The 24,252-nt window shown below is 37.2% G+C and overlaps 2 protein-coding genes and 1 long non-coding RNA gene across 6 annotated transcripts in view; 2 read left to right on the top strand and 1 right to left on the bottom strand.

Annotated features, from left to right (window-relative positions):
* lifra (LIF receptor subunit alpha a) overlaps positions 1-8,654 on the bottom strand; it is a 23,970-nt gene extending 15,316 nt beyond the window's left edge. The window contains exon 1 of one of the 2 annotated variants that reach the window (XM_028033075.1): positions 8,497-8,654. The gene's annotated coding sequence lies outside the window, so the exon portion shown is untranslated. The remainder of the gene's footprint in view (positions 1-8,496) is intronic. The other variant, XM_028033076.1, reaches the window with a different exon arrangement.
* Positions 148-24,252, top strand: LOC114154207 (uncharacterized). Its single transcript, XR_003597520.1, has 4 exons — positions 148-158; positions 701-706; positions 10,709-10,717; positions 24,141-24,252. It is a non-coding gene; the product is annotated as an uncharacterized LOC114154207 (long non-coding RNA).
* cep78 (centrosomal protein 78) lies at positions 10,325-19,769 on the top strand. Of its 3 annotated transcripts, none has more exons than XM_028033077.1 (16): positions 10,325-10,480; positions 12,380-12,648; positions 12,759-12,934; positions 13,406-13,478; positions 13,567-13,670; positions 13,787-13,961; positions 14,078-14,191; positions 14,493-14,557; positions 14,648-14,750; positions 15,333-15,435; positions 15,600-15,639; positions 15,766-15,912; positions 16,045-16,122; positions 16,285-16,466; positions 17,306-17,468; positions 18,761-19,769. In XM_028033077.1, the coding sequence occupies exons 2-16, from the start codon at positions 12,387-12,389 to the stop codon at positions 19,322-19,324; spliced, it is 2,349 nt and encodes a 782-aa protein (XP_027888878.1). In that variant the 5' UTR covers positions 10,325-10,480; positions 12,380-12,386; the 3' UTR covers positions 19,325-19,769. The 3 variants fall into 3 exon arrangements, with proteins under 3 accessions (XP_027888878.1, XP_027888879.1, XP_027888880.1); XM_028033078.1 differs by having other exon boundaries at positions 10,327-10,477; positions 12,378-12,648; XM_028033079.1 differs by lacking the exon at positions 10,325-10,480 and having other exon boundaries at positions 12,516-12,648; positions 12,759-12,770; positions 12,878-12,934.

The following is a 24,252-nucleotide window of genomic DNA, read 5'->3' as shown; positions in this document are numbered from 1 at the left end:
ATCCAGTAAGTTCCCTCTTTATCCAGTCTACATGTGAGAAGCTTCAGGAACGTCCTGACAGCCGTGAACGCCGCCTCTAGAGGAAAATTTGAGCTCATGATCACCTCTTTTGCTTCATGAGTGTTTCATTCCTAGCACAAACACTGATAAAGGTCTTTGTTCTGAAGCTTTTCTGCAATTCTTTGGGGCCTGAGAATGACTTGGATGAGTTTATCTTAGCTTATTTTTAAAATATTTTTTATTGAATTGTTGATATTTTGAAGTGCTTTTCATATGTAAATAATAATAATAAACCTAACCTAGAATAAAACAAAGAACAGATCAGTCCCCCTCAGCTTTCAGTTGTTTAAAAAAAAATCTAAACTGTTTCAAGATAAATGTTATATTATTTTCCCAAAAACTCTTCCGCATAATTTGCCTCCATGCTCTTGAGAATAAGCAAACCTTTGCGCCAATGATGAATCAACTGTCCTTAGTGACATAAATTGATTGCAATCACAAACAACTTTTGACAACAGAACAATCATGAAAACTCATTAGAAGTTGGAGGCAATGCATAATTCACAACAACACAACCGATGATCCCAGCTGTAGAGCATCTCCCCTTTAGTTTGGTTTTTATTTTGGCTCACTGAGCATCATGGCTGACCTCAACAATGTAGTCAAAATAAAAAACCGTCTGAAAAGCTTCCATCCGAAGGCCTTGGTGCACATCTGTGATCACATTGAGGAAGCATCAGTCATGGCCTAGAGGGAACGCATGCTCTGGGATTTCACTCTGGTAAACTGAGAGCTTGCAATAGGAGAAAGCACTGAAATTGTGCTGGTAACACAATCTGCAGAGAGGCATGCTGTAAACCAGGACTTCAGAGCTTGAAATAAAATTGAAAACAGGCATGTAAAGCCATCCTTCTCCTCACAGCGGCTCCCAGATGATTTCCCAGGGAAACCCACCTTCTAGCACTAACAGAAAAGCTTTAACCCCGTCTTTCTTAGGATAGGCCAGAACCTACAGAGATGAATGCGCAGAAAACGAAGGAAAGATTTGCTAATTAATTCACGAGTAACATACTCACCAGATACTTTTAGGTACATCAACGAAATAGTTTGTAACCACAAGCAGCCAATTAGTCAATTACATGACAATAATTTATGGTTGCTGGCGCCAGATGGGCGCCAGTATCCATTCGTCTGGATATTTTTGAAACTGCTGATCTGTTGGGATTTTCTCAAACATCCATCTCTTCAGTTTACAGAAAATTGATGACAAGAACTGCCAAACTGGTTTGAAAGATGGTTAGCTCAAATATCCACTTGATCCAACCAATCTGTGCAGATTATCATCTCTGAACACACAACAGCAACATGCACACAAAAACTGTACAAGGGATGATTGGAAAAATGTTCCCTGAGCCATGAGTATGGATATCTGCAGCAGCATTCAGATGGTTAGATCAGAATTAGGTGGAATCACCATGAAAACAAAAATCCTGCCTTGTATCAACGGCTCAGGTTGCCAGGTGTGAGGTCATAGTGTCAGGGATATTTTCTTTTCTTGCACAGTTTGGGCCCCTTAAGGCAGACTGAGTGTAATTACAACATCTCAGCCACTTGAGCATTGTTGCTGGCAATGTACTTCTTTTTATGACCACAGTGGATCCATCTTGTGATGGATGCTTCCAGAAGGACAATTCAAAGCTCAAACCACCTAAGACTTGTGTCTTGAACTCAACAGTAAGTGCGCTGTGCTGCAGAGTCCCCACAGTCACCAGATCGTAATCCAATAAAGCACCCTGAGGATTTATTGAAACATGAGAATCTTATCACTGATCTGTGACCAGCGAATCTGCTGGGGTTGTTTGATGTCATCAGATCTCTGCAGGATGATTCCAACACCTTCATGACTCTGTGCCAAAGAACTGAGGCCGTTACGAAGGCAAAACCAGGTCCGACATAGTGCTAGCATGGTACCCTTAAAATTTAAACCATCTTTGTCTTTTACGCTTCTGCACAGTAATTTGAGAACACAAAAGTTCATCCAAACTGAAGTACTGGATGTCTTCTATTACAGAAATGTGGAGCCCACGTGAATCATCCGAGTCTGAAGTCAGACCATGTTCTTTTCTGTTTTAAATGCTGCTTGCTACTTAGTCTCAGCACAAAGAGTCCTCTAAAGTCCTGAAAGTAGAGCGTTTCCCAGTATTGAAAGATACATTTCATATCATGGATGGAGGGACAGGAATTCAGTTTTCTACATCAACAACCCTGTTCCTGCACCTCGCTGCAAAGCGAAAGCCACATTGTCTCAGCTTGCCCAGTGCAGCAGCTGATATAATGATAAAAATGATAATTATAATAAATTATAAATGTTTAGCGTTTGCAGGAGACAAAGCAAAATGTTAGAAATTACATTTAATCAGGGGGGAACAAGTATTTGAAAAGCAGAATTTCTCTCAACTGTAAAGTGTTAAGAGTAAACAATCAATGAATATTTAACAAGTTAATAATATTAGGATAAAAAAAACTGCAGCCCAGTTTGAAATATCATTTCTTTCAGAAAGGAGTATGATATAAAATTGAAACATGTAAATGTTGAGAAACAACAAAAACATCTAGAAGCAGAAGCTGCATAAAGAGGACCAAAAAAAATGGTGCATGCAAAAAACTCTATCAGTTAGAAGCTCTAAGGAACAGAGATTGTGCTTGGCAGCACAACACAATCTTCTGTGGGAACGGCCCATGAACATATTTGTTTGTAGGGTTCTTTGTTTTCTTTCTATTGGCAGTTTGGTTTTCTCCTCAGACAAGCTGTGGCAGGCCTCAAACATTTCTGCACAACGTAAAAGACGACCAAGCCCGTTACAGTAACAGTACAACATGAACACTCCTCCTGCAGACAGAGCCTGTTTACTCAAGTCTGGACAAATGCATCGTTAATACTGTCTTCTGCAGTACTTGTGAGGTATTTAATTGGTTCATTGCTGGATGACAGAACAGAACCCCCAAATTTAGTCTTATTCTTGTTAAAGGACAAAGTCAGTAGAATTCATTTCTCAATGTAAAAGTAATAATTGCTGTGGGTAGCAAAGATATGGCACAGAAGCTACACAAATAAAATGGAGAAAAAGTACTTCTGCAGTCTAAACATTTCCAATTTTATTGACCTAAACTAAAAACATTCAGCCTGGAGATCCGAGTACAAAACCTGGTAGGCTAAATTCTTCATCTACAGCATCTTTTAAAAAAGAAAAAAAAAAAAGCTTTAAGCATATTTCTTGTTTATGTGTTATTTGAAAGTAAATTTAAAAAGAAAATGAATTAAAAAAAACAATGTTAGAATTCGAAAAAAATTAATAAAAATCTGAAAACCCTGATCAGTACATCTTTACTTTTGGATTAATGAAATGATCACTTGTAGTTTTTAGGATGACATTTCCTTCAGACAGCTCATAAAATTTAACACTGTAAAGCTTAACTGTAATTCTCTCTACGTCTCTCTGTGTGTTGACTTCGAGGCAGATTGAAAACTCGTCTCCTAGTAGTGCATCTCATCTGTTGCTGCTTAAGGTCTACGATAGGCTCCAATTCCAACAAACCCTGAACTCCTGTAACAATGTTTTCCCCATAAATACTTTTCCAGCAGCTAAATGTGTGTCACGTCTTTAAGTGCAGCTACTTTCCAGGGATGAATTCACTACTGAAAAACAACCCAACCAGGTGTTTATAATCTAAAAACCGAGCTAGGAGACACCGAAGAGTCTCGTTGCAGCTGAACAGAACAGCTAACCAGATTATCTTAATGTGATTTCTTCCTTTCAACATACTTGGCAACAGAAAATCTTTTTATTTTTAATCAGCTTTATGCTTCTGAGTTATTCCACACTTTGTTTAATATCTAGAGATTTCTGGAAGTTCCACCCCACCCTAAAAAACAACATTTCATTCTGAAGAAATTCACAAGCAAGGCTCAGCATAAACAGAGCTGTTTGCAAAGTGTCTTTCTGCAAATCTGGGCCAAAACCCAAACAAAAACACCCCGCGGGCCCCACACAAACTCACACTTGTGTTTAGTATGTCTACGTCCCAAAAATTGCTTCATTTTCAACTTTGGTACCAACCTGAAATACTTCAGAACCCACAATACATATTCTACATATAGCCTTCAAGTCCAGAGGGATGAAAAAAAGGGAAGCGGTAAAGAGTAGAAAAAAAGCAGATTCTGGGAAGTCTCATCAAGAAACTGATAGCGCCACACAAATCAATAACTCTCCATTGGTTAACAGTCCCTGTTCCCGCAGCAATAATATTTGTGACCGCAAAATACTGAAACCACAGAGATAACATTATTTAAAAACCAAACAAAATCTCAGTGTCTGGATTAATCCGATTTAGAAAGATCAGAATACTTTAAAAACGGAATAAAAAGAAAGAAAGCAGCACTGTAACCCCTGATATTACCCATCTGTAAAATATAGTTCATTTGTATTTCTACATAAGAAAAGCGTTTTGTAAATCCAACGTGCAGGACGGACCAAGAATGGGATGCAATTTATGAAATATCAGCAAAAGTTGGTAACCTTGAATTAAATCCCTGACTGAATCTGTAAAGAGGGGCAAACACTCTTCAGAAATTGACGGAGAACACAAATATGAAAATACAGTTTCAGGTTTATGCAAAGATAAATATTTGCAATGAGTGCAATTACTTCAGCTGAGACAGTGAGCTCAGCCATCAACTAAATCACATTATGTTTTTAATGTCACTTGAAATTTTATGTACATTTTAAGTAAAATTTTGAGTAACACTGTTTGACAAGCTGTAACTAACTCAATAGTGCTTAATTTAAGGCTCAGCAAGACGTAATAAGCTCCTGATTAATATCTAGATTACTTATTAATCAGTCTGTTGCACAAATAGAAATCCAAGAAAATTAACAAGGACAAAAGTTAATATTGCAAAAGAATAAAATTACAAAACTGTACTTCAGCCACTGTTTACTCTGACTAACATGATGGGTGGCCCTCCTTTAGCTTCCACTCCACAGCTGCCTGTCTTTTATGGCTGGGAGTATTTAACTGTCAATTTTTTCTGTCACGCAAGTATGGGAAAGTGTTCCAGCTGACTTCCAGTTTCAAAATTCCAGTTATTTCATAACATCATGAAAAATTTTAGCAAGGTCAAATTTGAAGACTTTAGTATACCTTGATACTGGTAATGATAAGCATGTCTTTTTACTAAAAATAAAAGCGTTAAACGTATTTGAAACAAGCATAGAGATTAATGAAAGTTACAATATGTAATCACTCATATTCAATTTAATGTTTGGATGTTGCAGCAGCTAAAATATTGATATTAGTTGTCTATTTATATAACCAGAAACCTACTTGATTGGTTTCATTTACCATTAGAAACTCGAGCTGGACGACACAGCTTAATACTTATGATATAGGCATTTCATATCAGTAATATTTGTTTCTGCTTCAAATATCTGAAATACTACCAAACTCACAGCATGACTTTTCCTATCCATGCCACTGTTTTCTATTTTTAAGCATCTATGAGGCATAATGGCTGCTGTGGAAGTCACTCAACAGGTTGTTGTTAGGCAACCAAGGAGTAAGTGAGTTAGTAGATGATACTCACCTTGCTTATTTCAGCTCTCTGTGAGAGTTTGAGCAGCTAAAGCCTTTCCTCTGCCTACATTTCCTAGAATGCCATTTGGTTCTGGATTGGAGTTCAGTGAATATTCTATCAGATGGAGAATATATCTGAACATCATGATATTTTTTTTTTGTCCAGCCCTATCAAAACCACTCATTTCATCAACAATCACAATCTCTCATTTTCTTCAGCCAAACACAGAAAGGCTTCAAATCAGTTCTCCGCCTTCTCTCAGGAACTCTATCATTACACCGTCATACAAGAACCACTACAACCAAATAAGCGCACAGTGACGCTAGTGAACTATAAGAGAGAGAATATAACACAGACTGAAAGTCACTGCTACTTAAGCTTGACCCTGTAAAGAAGCGAGAAGACTGGAAGCTGTTTTTCACTGAGCGAATCAGTGAAAAACAGGGAGAGTGCCCATGTGAAATGCCGGCGCCCTGACCTCAGTGGAAAAAGGACATTCAGTCTTCTGTGTGTAGCTTCTGGAGCTGAACCAAACAGCGTTTCCTTCCTTCCTACTCTCAAAGTCCCTGTACCCATTTATGAATGCAAATCTTTGGAAGCAACAGGAAGTTTAAAAAACTCACAAATGTAATAGACAATCTATTTTTAATCTAGGCAGTACAAACCATGTATGGTGACTGGTTGAAACAAAACTGAAAAACAACAACAAAAAAGAAAGAATAAGGCAGACTGGACTAGGTTGAACATTACTGTAAGTAGGGAGTTTATTTTTATCCAAAGCTATAGTGACTAATACTGTGAGTTTATTTGCAGGAGTAGGTATTATGAAAAGACAACCTGATGCCACATGTTCTGCCTCAAAAAAAACAAAAACAATCTGATCACTAATTTGACTCGGCTACATATTTAGACACAATATGCTAAGCCAATTAACAATTTAAAATATGGGGAATGTTAATCTTAGACAGCCCAACAGTTTTATTCATTTTTCAGAAAAGAGATAAAGCCCAAATAGAATATTGTATCCAATTTTAGTCCACAATTTGTTTGTAAAACTGTTGACAGGTCAATGCAGGTTTTGACTGATTCTGATTTAAGAGGACATGAGAACAGCATATTTTGCAGTCTTCCAACCCTGCATGGTTAATAATTATTAAGATGAAATCTCACAATTAAGATCAGAGGCAATATCACTCTACATGTGTGAGATAACTGGATTTAGTAAGGTTTTAAGTCAAAATAATAATATTTTGATTTTGATGCATCTTTTAATACATACAAATTCTTTTTAAATTCGTTACCTCTCCCTTATTCCTCTGCCTTTGTTTTTAAACACCTCATTGATTCTGAGAATTGATAACTTCCAATAGTCTTCATTTTGTAACAGGGTCCACTTTGAAACGGGTTGCAACACCGTTTGGTAGTGTTTACGCAAGATCTGTTTACTGATGGGAATTTTGAGTTTCTGACCCAACAGGTCCTGGTCAGGGAAGATATAATGTGTAATAAACTGCTCAACATGATGTGTGGATAATATTTCAGATGACTATGTAGATGGCAAGTCTATCAGAGATGGACAAGAAGCTGAGTGGAAAAATAAAATAATCTTATCTTGAATTTGAAGAAAACAAAAAAGTTTATAGATTTAAAAGGAAACAAAAAATGGAAAGGAAACGGTCAAACCATATTTCTATCATGAGAGAAGAAGTGGAGGAATACAAATAACTCAGTGTTCACACAAACAGACTTAACTGGAGACTCAACAGGGAAATCGGCAACAACAAGAGACAGAGCAGACTGTATTTCGCGAGGAAGCTTAGATCTCTCAGTGTTTGCTGATTCTACATCTGTTCTGCAAGTGGGTTGAGGAAAATGTAATATCTTTTGCCATCATCTGTTGGTATAACAGCACCAGAGACAGGAATTTAAAGAGACTCAATAACCTGATACCAAAGGCTGGTTCTGTTCTGGAGACGACTTTTGAGACATCCGGAGATCATGGCGCAAACAAGAGTTCTTCATGAAATCAATAAAATTGTCAACTCTGAGCATCCTCTTCAAGATATTGTTATAAAACAACAGTGTTTTCAGTAAAAGGCTTCTCTACCGCTGTAACACAGACTGCTACAGGAGATCCTTCCTGTCCACAGCCAACAGCATCAACAACAACATAAAGAAACTTGGATAATATGAAGTTACATTTAATTTCCCACTTCGATCAAAAACGTATATAAATATTTTTTTTAATTATTCATCCACGCAATATTTTGAAAAAATTATAACGATGAAAAAAAAATTTATATTAAAGCTGTTCTGTCCCATTCCAGTCCGTCAGTCGCCTTAGTTGTCCCACCGAGGGATCCCAGCAACAACAACAAATATTAATAAAAGGCTTTAAAATATTGCACACCTTACTCCGTGTCCAGTTAAAGTTATGTGAACTATTTCAAATATTCAAATTATACATTTTACAAATAAATTGTTCTTTACAGCAGATAAGTGTGAAGTACATCATTCCAGGACGCTTTTACTAGCATTAGCAGCAGGACAGCGTGACATAATGAGCGAACAAGAAAACAACAAACACCGAGTCTACATTACTGAATATAAACTATCCACCATTGTAAATGTCCATTTTTAACATTCTCAGACTGGGTAACGAACCGATTTGAACTGAATTTAAAGTGATTTCAAAGGTAGTCCTCCACGCAAACGAAGGCCAGTGATATGTTTGGGGAAAAAGCACTGCCGCTGCTAGCCAGAGCATCGGGGCCACGCCACTGACCACAACGTCCGTACGGTTTAGCTAACCTGTTACGTTAAATTTGGTAGAAAATAAAAATCAATAACATCACAATTACCTTTGAGATGGGAGGGAATTCGTGACAGAGCCCTTTAGTGGATATTTTTAGTACTTCGAGCTTCTTATAGACGCTGTGTTTCTACCCTCGCGATTCGCCTGTTCGGTTTGACTATTCCCAAAGCCTGTCCAGACAGCGGGCTGCTGGTATTTCTGGAAAACAGCGGAGCACCGGAATGATTGACGGCCTCACCAGCCAATCAGCTTTGAGGCTTTTCCGTACCCCCCCCTTCCCCCTCCCCCTCCACACCACGCACTGCTAGGGAGAAGAGGACTACGTCAGGATGAAAGACTAGAAGGGATTGGACTAGAAGGGATTTTGACTTCAATCATCAGATTTCAGGAACAAAGATCTTCACATCGTTAAAACACAAAAATATAAAGTCATAAGACACTTTACAGTCCACAATTGTCAACAAAGATTACATTTTGATGAGTGCAATCATCAAAATCATCAATACAGTACACATCAAATGTCAGTCAATGTTTCATTTATTATGGTTAAAAAGCAACTCTAAACAGGTGGGTTTTAGTAAGGATTTTAAGAAACTCAGTGTTTCAGCTGTTTCGCAGTTTTCTGGAAGTTTGTTCTGGATTGTTGGTGCATGGAAACTGAATGCTGCTTTTCCATGTTTGGTTCCGGTTCTGTGGACGCAGAGCAGACCAGAACCAGAAGACCTGAGTGGTCTGGAAGGTTGATACAACAACAACAACAACAACAGATATTTAATGTATTGTGGTGAAAAGTCTTTCAATGATTTATGTAACAATAATATTAAAACAAGAATAACAATTCAGGGAGTTAACTAGGCACTACAGCTATCAAATTACAGGCAATTTTCTTTTTCAACAGAGACCTGTTTGTGAATAAAAAGGTCTGATGCTGAAGTTACAAAAATAACTCTTTTCACTGTTTCTATTGTTTCTATCTAATCTCCATAACCCTAATTATTCCAGTAGCTCCTGACCTGAGAATGTATCTGCTATGAGAAAAGATTTTGTCAGGGTTTGTCAAGGCTGGAAGTGGTGCTTTGCTGGTCAAAACATGTAAGTTGTTCAATCTTATGATGCCTAACCAGCAATTGTGAAATTGCTTTGGGAAAGATAAAACAATGGGTGGGCAACAACATTTGTGTCTAAGTGCCTCACCCCACAGATGGAGAGAGAGATTGAAATGCATTAATTCAGTACAACATTTATGTTTGCAGATTTGGAATACAACTACCAGACATAATTCTAATTTTTAGCAGAAAGACAAACAGAAAGCCAAGAGACAAGCCAAAGCCTTGACCTTATTGATCAGAACTGTTCACACAAAGTTCATGGAACTGAGCTCGCAAGTTTCCATTTGCTCAATGACTTCTTGGAAGTGATGTTGAAGGTTTTTTCACATAAATAATTAGGGTTTATTATATTTACAAACTTGGAATCTTCATCTATTTTTCAAAACAGCATTATACAAATGGATTCTACTTTTCAACAAAAAAAAAAAAAACCCGCATGACTTGAAATCGTAAATGACTTAAGCCTAATAGCTAAACAGTTGAATTAGAAAAAAAAAAACTTGTAGCCATTAGTGCAATTATGCTGTGGGCTTATAAAAAAGATATTTGGACGGAGAAACTGTTAAAACTAGCTTTTCTTTTCCAAGGATATATAATAAGCAATTTCTCAGTTCTTTATCATATTTGATCCACGTTTTAAAAGCCATTGCATTAGCCGGTTTCAGGCAAACACAACAGTAGTAAATAAAGCTTTTCTTCTGAACCAGCTGAGCTTCATCTGCGTCGATAGGTGGCAGCACCTGCTGCTTGGAGACTGACATAAAGAAGAAGAAGAGGAAGTGGGCGCTGACAGAGCAACACCGCCACTTTTGAGCTCATCATTAACCGTTATAAACACACCGTAGAAATGGTAAAGAAACCAGCCTAAACACAACCCTAGAGTTATGTCTTTTCGATAGAGTCTCCAGACATACAAAAAAGGTATATTTCATTTTTTATAAGTACTTTATATGACTTAGAAATGCATGAAATTCAGGAGTTTTATGGACTTGTCAACAATAGAGATGGTTGCTAGGAGCTCAGTTTAGCTAACCGATGGCAGAATTGAAGCTTTCTTTACAGACTTTTAAAGATGTATATTTTTTAACGTGACTAAAGGAAACGTTGACTATTATCTTCAAGTTAAATTCTCTGTCTATTTATCTTGAGTTAATTTAAGTGAAGTCTTTTAATTCTGAATTTGTCTTTAAAAGGTTCGCATTTTGGTGTCAGTTCATATGTTAATACCCATTATGGCAGTTTTCTTTCGGCAAATACCAACCATTTTCTTACTTTTACTGAATGAGGCAATTTAAAGAGTCTATTACTCCCCTCCAAAACTCAAAGGTCAATTTAAATGTTAACTGCAAAGCCTCAAAAACTTTGCAATTAACACAACTGCTTTAATTTGAATAACTTAATTTTCCATGTTGAAAGATACAATGAGATTGAAGCTAGAAACAGAAATTACTGACAATTTCAAACTCACACACAGAAACTTGTAGTACATGCAGATTATCAGTTAATCTGCATGTACTACACTGCAGCCAATATAAAAATAAATAAACTGGAACCTAAATATATTTCCTTACAATCGTTTGATACTAGAACAAAAATAGTGGAAGTTGTTAAAGGTTCATTTTGGTATTTACTCTTATTTTCATTCACAGTTCTTTGTCAATGTCATCCATCCATCCATCCATTTTCTGTGCACCCTTGTCCCTAATGGGGTCGGGAGGGTTGCTGGTGCCTATCTCCAGCTACGTTCCAGGCGGGAGGCGGGGTACACCCTGGACAGGTCGCCAGTCTGTCGCAGGGCAACACAAAGACATACAGGACAAACAACCATTCACACACACCTAGGGAGAATTTAGATAGACCAATTAACCTAACAGTCATGTTTTTGGACTGTGGGAGGAAGCCGGAGTACCCGGAGAGAACCCACGCATGCACAGGGAGAACATGCAAACTCCATGCAGAAAGACCCCGGCCGGGAATCGAACCCAGGACCTTCTTGCTGCAAGGCAACAGTGCTACCAACTGCGCCACTGTGCAGCCCTTTGTCAATGTCAATTCAATCAAAAATATAAAATCAGCATGCAATACTTTTTTATTTTAAGATATTGCCTAACATTAAACTAGGACAGTAGAGCACATCACCCCAGTTCTAAAGTTCTTACATTGGCTCCATATAATTCAGAGAATAGACTTTGAAATACTTTTGTTCATTTATAAAACACTGAACGGCTATCGTGTTACGTTTTTATTACATATAGCACTTAGAATGGCCTTGTTGTTGAAAGGTGTGACACAAATAAACTTGATGATGAATACTGATAAAATATCACATTAAAATGGTAAACAATAAGCAGGGGACACTGTCTGTCTTGTCCTACACTGTTCTGTACACCTCTGTATTTAGTACTTTTTACTATTAATCTATAGTTTATTGAGAGTAATCAACGTTGCATAGAAAATGTCCCAGAATGCACCTAGTTGCACATATATTTGAATAAAAACACAACCAGACCCAATGAGATCATGAAGTCACCTATGCTTTTTGGTTTTATTTGTAAATTATTTTTATTTATTATGTTGTGTCTTTTCCCTGATGTTATATGTTTATTATTTTTATTCTGACTTTTTAGAATGACAGGTGTTTTTGATCTGGTTCAAGAAAATTTTTCCTGCATATTGGTACAATGAATGTTAAACGAATCATAAGTTGGTTTGAATCGAGGTAGAAAGTGTTTGCTACTCTTTAAAGTCATGCTGTTCACAGAGAATATAATTAAAAAAAATCTCATGTCTTTTTAAACCTTTATTTATTTTGTTTTCTAGGTCAAAGATGGTTCAGAACAGTGCTCATATTCGACGGCAGGGTCCTCATGACTTCATGGCATACTATGAGTTTTCATGTGCGAAGCAGGACTCGGTTCCTCTCCGTGCTGTAAAGATAAACTTAGATAAAGGAATGCTGGACTTTAACGGAGACAAGCTGAAATTAGTGGACTGGCCGCCTATTCTCAGCTCTATATCCATCAACAAGCACCTGCATCATATTGCAATAAGCAGCACATTTCAGGCAGGTGTAGCTTTTGCAGATTCAGGTAAGAAATGCCAATGAAAAGTGGACTGGGCACATTCATCCAGACTTTAAAGCAATGACCACTGTACATTAAACGTTTTGCTTATTTACATCAATCACTAATCATTTCAGATATAAGTTACGGTAAGTATGGCAGCAGGAGGAAGATCCCCCCCATTCGCTCCAAGGACATGACATTTAAACTGTGTAAGACTCTGAGAGAGTGTCTCACTGTCTCTCCCTGCCTCAAGACTCTTCATCTTCACGGACTTCCATTGAGAGAGAGGGACCTTATCACTTTAACAAAGGTAAACACAGCCTGCAACAGTAATTTAATCGTCTTTTAATTCACTTATTGATATTGGTACAACACTTCACATTTGTTTGCATCAACAACAAGAACACGTTTTTGCCTCCATTGGCTCTGATCAGTGGTCGGCAACTTTTCCGCTTTTGCTTCAATTAATTAAAAGTGTCAAAACTACAAATTATTAAAAGAATATTTAAGTTCACTAATGCGCCAACCAGAGACATGTGGTTTAGTTAACTTCATGGAGTTTAGTAAAAGTTAGAGCATTTACATCATGTGATTTAGAAATGAGGATAATCTTCCAAATTATTACTTTTGACAGAGATCCTGCAGCAGATTTCTGTCCCCAGAACAAATTGTAAAGAAAAATAAAAATCTTTATGTGCTTGAAAAAACATTTAGAAAAAAAGCTTAACACCTGTTTCATGTAAGAGTATAAATATTAAGTTTTTCTTGTCTGTGGTTCCAGGGTTTGGCACAAAGCTCTTCCGTGGAAAACCTTTCTCTGGCTAACTGTCCCATCTCTGATGAGGGCTTAGAAAGTATGTGCTGTATATTCTTACCTGTAGCACAAAGACATGTTTTTCTTTCAATTTATTCTATACATGAATATGTTGTATCTTGTTTCAGTCATTTGCCAAAGTGTGAAATATTCTACAAGCATTAGATCGGTGGATTTTACTGGATGCAATCTAACCTGGATAGGAGCGGAGCATATGGCCAATATCATCAAGGTGTAAAATCTGACTTCTAGCTTTTAGCTAAGATAAATGTAGCCACATATTATTGTAGGTCCAGAATCCGCGTGAGAAATATTTGCCCTGAAAAAAGGACATTGTATTTGTTTTAGCACCAGGCGATGCAGAGACACAGCGCTGCATGGGCAGAGTCCCTGAGGTATCGACTTCCTCAGTTCGATGTAATGAGCGGCCTCCGTCGCGTCACTTTAAATGGAAACTCTTTGATCGGGGATCGCGGTGCTGCTGCTCTTGCACACGAGCTGACTGAGGACCTGTGGGTTAAAGGTTTGTTGGGATATGTAGATTACAGAAGAAGAAGAAAAACACAGTACTTGAAGTTTTTTTGAGTTCCTGTTTATTGGATTTTGCTGAAAGGTTTTTGGTTTTTGTCCCTTGAACAGCAGTGGATCTACAGAAGTGTGGTCTGTCCAATGAAGGAGCTCGTCGTTTGTTAGAAGCTCTGAAAACGAATTCCTCTCTGTGTGTGTTGGATATCCGCAATAACCCTTTAGTTGGTAAGACTGTCCATAATTACAAGTCCTGCAAAAATCTTCATATCCATCGTCCACTTAAATGTTTGTCAGGTTACAACCTTCAATATAATTTATTTAGATTTTTTTAAAAAAAAGAATGTATTAAGAAATAATGTTGTGGAAGGAAAATGCCTTTGTATTTAGCCGACAGGGTTTGAGTAGAAATCTTTTCAAGCTTTTAAAGATTTCACGACACATTGTTTTGCCCTTCATCTGTAGATGCAGAATTGTTGTTCTGTTATAGAAATAACTGAGCATGCTCCCAACTTTTTTTCCTTTACAGACAAAGTTTTAATTAAAACTGTGATCGAGAAAGTACTAATGATCGCTAAGGGACAATCATCGGAGGTAACACTTTGTGGTATTAGCATTCACAGTGTTTTGAAGTATGAATTACTATTTTAAGTTGATAATTTATTTTCTCCTGTTGTACTGCAGTACTGCTGGATAAAACCAACTAGCACAGAGTCACATAAAGCATCTGGGCCGAAAAGAGGAGTCATACCCGTTACAGTAAGACGAAGATCAACATATAGGAAAGGTATATGTTTACGCATATTTAGAAAAATCTGGTTGTGTTCACCAAGGAACAATACATGCTTGTGAGAACAGGCAAACACCAGCATGATATCTTGTACTTTAAATGGTTGAAGTTACCAATTCATAAAGGCCTGATTTTAGCTTTTATCGACCTGTCATGTTAAATGAGAGAAATAGTTCTGTTTTGTGTTACCCACACAGACCGTTTCATTATTCTTAAAAGCTTTCTGAACTGAGTTCAATTTCTTCTTGGTTAGTTTTATTTCCCCTGTTGGCAGGTGTAAAATTACACTTGAAGATGATTTTCTGCTTCATGACCTTCCCTATATGTAATTACCAGCTTCTTGGTTCATTCCTGTGATTAAGTTAATTGGTAAAATTATTTACTGATAAAAACCCATTTGATTACCGATGACCAATTTAGATGACCTCTTGGGTATTTAGAGTCTTTCACACTTACAATCCATAAAATAGTTTAATGAGGGATTTGTGCTTGTTGGTGCATTTGATGACATAAATAAAGCATTAAGTCCTTGTTTAAGTTTTTGATGTGGTTCTTTTACTCCTACAACTTCTCTTAAAGGAACCTCTGTAGGTCAGAGTTCAGCTGTTGCTCAGCCCAAGAAACTATCTTCTCACTCCAGTTTGATTCCATGGCGTGCGGCTGCACGAGCTGGACGCCAAAGGTGCGGCGATGTGAGGAAATCTGTCTTTTTTTTTTTTTTTTTTTTTCTTTTGGTGCACGGTTTTTGGTTTTATATCTAGTCGAAATTTTGAACAGCAGAATAAATCCTACAATACGTTTTAAGGATTAAATGGGTACTTTAATTTGTCTTTGCTTTTCTTTCAGAGGTCTTCCTGGCGTTACCATCATAAACCAGAGCTTCGAGGTGAGGTTCCCTTTGATTATGAACGGTTAAAAAAAATTGGTCAAACTCCTTTCAGTAATCCAGTGTTAAGGACTAAATCTGATCTTTTGATCCACTGTAAAACATGCTTTATGTTTGCTCCTATAGGGTGCGGCGGCAGTCGAAGTCACTGTGGAGTCAAACTCAGAGGTCGAGGACAGTGAAAATGAAGAATTGGTGGTGGAAGTGGGGCAGACATCATCTTCTCTTGGAGCCACGGACAGAATAACTGGACAACAGTATGATCGCATTCAGGTCAGCAACCATAATTGTTTAGAGAAATAAAAGAATCTGGGGCGTTGTTGTTTTATTCCACATGATTTTGTAACTGATTTATCTTACTGAGAGTCTCTGCAGGTTGAATGTGTCTATATGTTTGCCCTGCAGATGGAGCTAAAGGAGTGCCGTCTGAGTTTGGCAGCGGAGCGCAGGGCTCGACTAAGAGCAGAGTCCAGGCTCCAGGAGGTGGTTAGATGTTTAAATCAAGACTTCAGTTACTTCTGTTTTGACTTTATTTTCAATAATGTTTTGGTTTAAAAATGCTTTACAATTTTTGAAATGCAGACTTTTCTTGCATTACTTTACCAGATTTTCTCAAAGATGCAGGGATCTTTTATTTCTTCTCAGTGCGAGTTGGAGAATGGCTATCTTCGTGATGCCAACCGTTCGCTGTCTGAAGCTCTAGGAGCTCCTGGCTCTGGATCAGCACTTCGGACTTTCAGCTCTCTTGAAGACGAGACAGTCCTGGAGAGCATTGAGAACTCTTTCAATAAGTTCCACGCCTTCCTGGATCTCCTAAAGGATGCAGGGTGGGTTTTTCTTTGAACTACACCAGATTATGCAGGAGTTGTAAAACAAAATTCAAAAGTCTTTATTTGTAGAACACGCACATGCACAAAACAAACAATGTTAACACACAAACAGAAGAAGGCTAGTATAAAAATACAGATGTGTGCAGTTACCAGAGGTGATGATTGTTTGAAGGAGTTGTGATGATAAAGAGGCCCTAGAGATAACAGATTCTAAAATCCTGACTAGTGTTAAAAACTAGACAGATTGTAAGGACCAATAAAAAAGGTTTAGTTTAAAAAAATCACCAGAAAGAGACAATCTGAATTTTATTCAACTTGTTTAAAAGTCAGTCCATCATGAAGAGCAAAACAAATGTACAATATATTTAATTATTTATGTTCATCGTTAAGCCAAGCTGAAAGATTGGTGCAACAATAGATAGAAGTGACCTAAAAGAAGGTTTTATTAATCTTCAGTTTACTTTTACAAACATCAGTGGTCTCTGTTGCTGTCTGGTAAGCTATCAGGCTGATCCAATTTAATCAGATTATATTAATCTGTTTAATATAAAACACACTGAGTTATGTTCTTTGCTATGAGGAATTATCAAAGTATCACAAATAAAATAAAATCATGTACAAATTTGTGGGATTTTACCATTAATGGCTCTGAAAATCTAAAACATTTTAAAGTCAGTTCTAACACGCAGGTGTCCAGTGGAGTGGTCTTTGAGATTATTATTAGCTTTGTTTTACAGAGAACAGAAAGCCAAGTAATGCAGTATTTTTTCCCCTCTTGGTTATAAAAGCATCTGTTGAAATCTTTAGCATCTACAGATCTCTTTCCTTATGTTTAGCCTTGGTCAGCTGGCATCAATGGCCGGGATCAACACCTCCGATTTCCAGCCTCTTGGAAAACCTCAGCTGTCCTCCACAGTGGGACCACAGCAGGAACGTGCCGCCTCAACAACCGCAGGCCAGTTCAGGGATGTTCAAGCACAGTCTCATAACGCTTCTTTGGTGAGGATCTGGGAACAGTATGTTTTCATCTGCAGCAGTAGCTACAGGGTGGTGCTTGTCTTAAAACTGTTGCATGTTATTTTAAAATGAGTCACATTCCTTTTATATTAGAAACAGGGGAAAAGCACTGCGAGAACCTTTGTGTTATTTAATTACCGTGCTGTAATTATGTTTGCAACATGCTAAAATTATATATAATGTTCTGTTGAAATGCGTTTTAAATATGCAACCTGGAATGTTTTTATTTATGAACTTAAATTCCCCAAATCATTTGGGTTCACCATTCCTCCACCTGTGTGTGTTTTCACACCATGCGATCCAAAACTGGACTGATTCTGAGAGTGTGCCTCCTACTGCAGGAGTGTTACTGCCCCAGAGTCCAGTTTGAAATTAAAAACCAGAAAATCAGACAATAAAATGTCAATATCAGATTGTTTTATATCAGTTAAACGCTAATTGTTATTACAAATAATGTGTAATGTTATTACACAGCAATACATGACCTAATTACTTTAATCATATTAACAGATTCATATTCAACTTTGTACATTAAAATGTAGTGCTAGTTATCAAATAATGCTGTCGCTCTTTACTGCCTATTTGTAAACAGGTATGTAAGGTAGCTCAGGCAACTGCATAGTTGGTTAAATCTGCAGCAGGGTGAACGCCCATCTGCTGCTACTGAGCACGTCTGTGAGAAGACAGAGCAGACAAACAAAAAACACAGAAGTTTCCATGTCAAAGAAAAGGCATGGAGTTCATAAACACACAGAGAGAACATGAAGTTATTGGAAGCAGTAACTCAGCTGATTGCCTCATCCAGGAAATGGAAATACTTTCATAAAGTAGAAAAAATAAAACAAAGTTAATGGCAGCAAAATCCGCCGATAAACCATAATTCTATTAGATGTGGACTATTAATATTAGGGACTTTATATATAAAAAGGAGAATTTTATGATAATCAAGGAATTGATGCTAAGTTTGTAGCTTGACCTATAAATTATTACCTATTGACAAATTACGCATAAGTTGACTAAGTCATTATATAAATAGGATCTAATTAGAATGTATGTAATTGAATTCAAACCTGTTTATATTTTTGGAAGCATTTCATCTTATTTCTGTTTATAAATCGGATCTGCTGCTGTTGTGGAGTTCCTTAGGATGAATTTTGTTGTGAACTGGCCCAGTTGAAACAATCTGGACGGATCTGAATTCTTACATGGTGCGGTTTTGTTACCATGGCAATATCTTCATTAGGTCTAAACTTTCATTGCTTGTTTTATTTCAGGCAGGTAGAGTGACACCCTTTCCTCCTGGTGCAACAGCCTTCTTTCCCACTAGTCGGCCTCCTTCCTTGCATAAAGACAGATTAGTGGATGTGACCTTTAATCACACTGGATTAGACGCAGCAGCCCCGGCGCTGCCTGGAGAGGAGGAGCCGCATCAATATTTTCGGCCTGATACGCAGCCCGACTTCGGCTCTGAGCACAGCCAGAAGTCGTTTGACCATTTTCCTTTCGGTAAAACCTTCCAGTCTCAACCAAGCAGGCAGGGGATGGAAACTAGCTCCAACAGAAGCAGCAGTTACCACGGAAACGGCTTAAGCAACAACTCCATGTACAGTGGAGAATCTCAGAACAACAGCACCCACGGTGGCTTCCCTGAGAGTGTCAGCGAGATTATGAGTGACAAGGGAGAGTCTCTGGGGTCAGTGGGGTCAGTGAGCAGTGGGAATAGGAGGCCGATGTTTGGTCAGCCGGGGTCACAGGGATCAGAGGGTTCGGAGAGAGGAGCTTACTCTCTGAATCAAATCGGATCTCTTGGAGGTCAGTCAGTAGATAAGTTCTTTTGATGTTACATGAAAATGTAATAATCCTACTTTGTCAGACTTTTCTATAACTTATCTTTTTTGTACTGATTGAAACATTAGTGTGGAAACTGGTGGCCTTTTACATTTTTTTGTAAAACAATATCAGGAGTGTTGCTTTTTTTAAGAGACTGAAGTGAACCAGATATATTGTTTGTATTACATTTGCAAATCTTTTTAGTGTATGACTGGAAATATTTAGCAAAGTAAGAGTAGATCCCTGGGCTTCCGAATCAACACTACCTCAGTATAGTGTTTATATCTGTACTGTTCCAGTAATCTAATAAAATTGCCTTATTTTCTCTGTGGGCCTAATTATTTTCTCTTCTTGGAATTAAATAATTTAGTTGTATCTGTTCAAAATATCTGTTTGGTCATTGTGATATGGATCTTGCGTTGTACAATTTAATAAACATTTTTGGTTAAAATATTTGGTTTTTGCGTTTTTGATGTCATTTTGAAACACAAAAACTGTTTTGATAATGCATTTCTAGAAGAGGTTGTCTTTTTATGTGACCAATACTGTGAGCCGTACTGAAACTAAATATTAAAAATATTGATGCTGCTAGTTTCTTCCATCTTACAGATTGTTAAGCTTGTGTTTGAATATTACGTTTTGTGTCAGTATCATGAGGACACATCCACCATGGCTCCTTAAAACGTTCAAAAAGGTCCAAATTTCCCTGTTAAATATCTGGCATTTCAGAGAAAAAGTGCAATAACAACTTCACAGATGTTGTTGGGTAGAGTCGAACATAGTGTTCTTTTAGACCAAGCATCATTCATTACTGTGACCTCACAACACCAGAAAAATAATTCCTGCACAAGAAACAAAGAGCAAAAACAGCTCTGCTAACCAGCTTTTTCCTTCAACTTCTGCCCTGTTTTCACCCAAATAGATTGTTTGGGTCTTTATGGATCTGATTAGAGCAGGATGGTGGTGCAGTTGTTGCCTTGCAGTTGTAATTCTCCAAAGTTTGAAAATTATGTATCACTTCATGTTGGTCTAATAAATAAAATCACAACAAAATAAAGTTTTTCCTTGTAATGTGACCAAACAGGTGAATGTTTAAAAGAAATGAATAAATCACACCCACAACAAAGCTTTTGATGACAGTTCACAATTTTTATTGTTTCAAGAAAAGTTTTTTTTTCTCTCTTGCAAATAAAAAGCTATTGTTTGTATTACATTTGCAAATATACAATATAGGATTTTTCAAATCACAGACATAATATGTAGCCAACACTGCTAATTTTATTAGCTGACCTTTAGGCACTGCATAAATTCTTGGTTGTTTATGCAACATAACCAACTTAGTGCTCATAATCTGAAAGCATATTGTGGTGCAGAGTTGAAACTTGTTCTGAGGCTCTTTCATTGTAAAGGTTAAAACTGGTTGTTCTATAAGTTTCTTAGCTGCGAGTTAAAATCAGTTGTTCACTCATGAATATAAATCAGTTATGAGGAAAATGAGAAATGTAGGTTTCTATCACTGACCTTCCCTGATTCGTCTTTATAATTTGAGAGTTAAAAGCAACATCTTCCATATACACTTCAGAATACTAGATTAATTCTGCATGATTGCAAGATTGTGGTCTGTAAACTTTAAATCTTGTTCTGATCCCAGATTATGTTTCTCACAAATAAATTTTGTCATATTGGATTTCAGATGAAAATGTAAACAAATTATATATATATATATATATATATATATATATATATAAAACCCTATTATAAACTTTGACTGAGTGAAAATGAAACATTAAGAACACAAGTACTGGCATTATTTTGTTTATCCAGTTTTGCTTGAAGGTGAGTTTATTGAGTTTAATGTTATTAAAATGCAAAAGTGCACCGCAGGACTTTTATTATGTGTAATAAAACAAAAAGAAAACATGCCAGTGCTTCAGCTTTTGAACAATTTGCTGAATGGATGACAGTTCCACTATCAATGTACTGAGGCCACTTTGATAAAGCAAATGATCAAAGCTCTTCCGCTTCTTATGATCTTATGGAAGGTTCTACAACACTCTTTGTTACTATCAGTACAACTGTCTACTTTGCACTTTCAGTCTCTGCATCGACGGGACTACAACACAAGTTGCAGTAGGAAAACAATAAAATAATCATATTTTATAGTGTCTACCTTAACTGCCCCCACAGATGGAGACTCTGTAAGCAGCAATAACACAACTAAGATGGAAAGGAAATTTCCACCAAAAACAACAGTAAGAGGAAGGCAGATGCGTTTCAACATATAACGTCACACTAAATATTTAAACAAGCCTTTGTCGCTACTAAACTTTGTTTAGGGATCAGGAATGATATCTATCAAGGTCAGCGTGTTGCAGTTATTCTGCAGTGGGGTTTTTCCATGCGAAGAAAGAGTAAATAAGCAATAGAGAACTGGATCAAAAATCAAACTCTTGGACTATTTTCATCTGAATCTCAGAGACCTCAAATAAAAACAAAACTACAATTATGAAAACAAGCATTTTCCTGGTGACTGTTCAGGTCAAATAATGAAAAGGCTGTTTTAGATCTACCAAGCCATTTTCTGTTTGTTTTGCAGCTTATAGAGGCAGAGTCATTGCATATTTATACTCTTTAGGAGGTCCACAATATGTCCCATTCAGTGACGTGCGGTCAGGGGAGGCAAGTGAGGCAGAGCTTCACCTGTCATAATGGAAAAATATGACAAAATAATTTATATTGCTATTTTCAGCCTGTGGTTTGTACTGTAAAGTATTTATTTTTTATTTAGCTTAACCATTTCTGATTATTTTTTCTCTTCAAAATCGCTGAATTTTCGCGTTATCCCATTCAAATGCTGGGAAGCGAAGCTGGTGAGGCAGCAGCGAGCTGAGCCTCACCTGGGATTGATCAACCTCTCGCTAAATGCCATTTTATGAGAGCATGTTCCTCCTGTCTGTACATCGCCAGTAAAATGGTTAATAAACATTTAATATATGAACTGAATTTCCATAATTTAACTTATGTATATAATGTACAGTATTTTTTTGTCATCAACTGTGTGTAACGTGTTTCGTGTGCTGAGGAGCGATCAGAAAGGCAGAGAACAGATTCGAGGTGAGGCAGGCAGTTCTCCTGCCTCATGGCAGGGGGCGCTCATGATCCCTGACATTGTGACTCCACAACTGCAGAGTAAGAGACAGTAACAGCGAGCTAGCCATACAGTAAAGTCAAGTGCAGCGACATATTTATAGTTTTTGCCTCATATCACAGCAATCACTTATTAATAACCGCAAAAATAAACATTAAGCTGAAAACCATGCTACTGCAACAGTCTGAATGTTCTGCTCTTTGTGTGGGAAATATTTAGTGTTTTTTTAGGGGCGTTGTTGTCAGTTGCCATGGGAACGAGTCTCTGTGGCCATTGCCTGGCCAATGCAGAGAGGGAAAAAGACGTGGTTTTGAGTTGTACTTTAACGATTTTTCCTTTGCTGTGAAACATAGCACGAAATTAATAATATCTAAATTTCCAAATTTTATTGAATTAACAGAATTATTCTACCGCGGCAGCGTGGCTATGGAGTGTTGTCCGCACCCGCGAAATTTCCTTATGTAAACAATAACATGCAGGCGGTCTATATTTGTATATCTGATTATAATTAAGTCAGTGCCTCACCAGCATTGCACCTCACCGCACGTCCCTGGTCCCATTACAGGCTCAAACTCAAATTTTTGAAATCTGGATTTTATGTGACAGATAAACCTAGAGTAGAGCATAATTTGCACACTTGCCCTAATGCTTGTGAAACTGACCTCACAAGCTTTTTAAGCATCTTCATGTGTATCACTGAGCTATGAAGGTGTCAGTGGTCTCAAAGTGTGAATTGTTTGATGAAATATGCAAACCTGTCTTCATGGAAAAGACAAAGAAAAAGGCTCCCCACCTCTGTGGTTTGAATTTTTTTTTTCCAGTTTAATCTGTGATCCTGTGATTAGTTTATTTTAAACTACAGAGGTCTTAGAACAGCGTGATGCTACTTCAGGCATATGCAGAAGACTAATATTAGAGAATAATACTTAAAGAGGTCTAAATAAATGTCATCGACATGCACTATGGTGTTTAACGCTATAGACTTTTGTTCATTGTGACTGTTAAAAAGAACAGGTCTGTCCTGCATCAGAAATGCAAAGTCATTCAGTAAAACTGCTAGAACCTTATGCTGTGCTGAGCCACTGGCAATGACTAGCAGTTTCCCTTGATTCTGTTCTTTGTCCATAAAGTACAAAGTAGATACTTGATGCATAAAAAGTTTGGTCATTGTTGAGAACATTATAGCTGCTAGGATTATGTCGAGGGAAAAAAGTGGATAGATCTCCATAATTAAAAGGAGATTAATAATAGTTTTTATAATCAGAACTTATTTGTATGGTAAAAAACTCTTTTTATGTCTGTGGACTTCTAAAACACACAGAGAAAAATACCCCACATGTCTTAAGAGTTTAAGGTGGTACTCCTAAATTATGCAACAGCTTGCCATTTGGACCTAAGCCTGCCATTGCTGGCTAAATGTGAAAGCAAAAATAAAATAAAGAAATTCTGCTTTGTAATGATGACTTTTATAAAACTCTACTGCAGTTTACCAGTTGAGGGTATATGAAGCCAGAAAAATCTGCTTTATCAAACATTTAAAGGGGCAGTATTGGTGTTTTTAGCCACATAAAATCAATTTATAACACAATCACGTCACTATGTCACCTTCAATTACACATATAAAAACGTTACATTTATCAAATACAGCTTAAAAGAAATTTGACTTTGTAGTTCAGTGCCTTGAAATTTGGCCTTTGACCCTTTAAGAAAGTCCTGCTCTTTCTGAAACTCTGCCTTCAGGAAGTTATCACAACATTTCTTCTTTATTAACCCTTTAATAATGTTTTT

This window comes from Xiphophorus couchianus, chromosome 12, assembly GCF_001444195.1.
Source record: "Xiphophorus couchianus chromosome 12, X_couchianus-1.0, whole genome shotgun sequence".
In the NCBI taxonomy this organism is placed as follows: Eukaryota; Metazoa; Chordata; class Actinopteri; order Cyprinodontiformes; family Poeciliidae; genus Xiphophorus; species Xiphophorus couchianus.
This window is presented reverse-complemented; position numbering and strand designations above follow the sequence as displayed.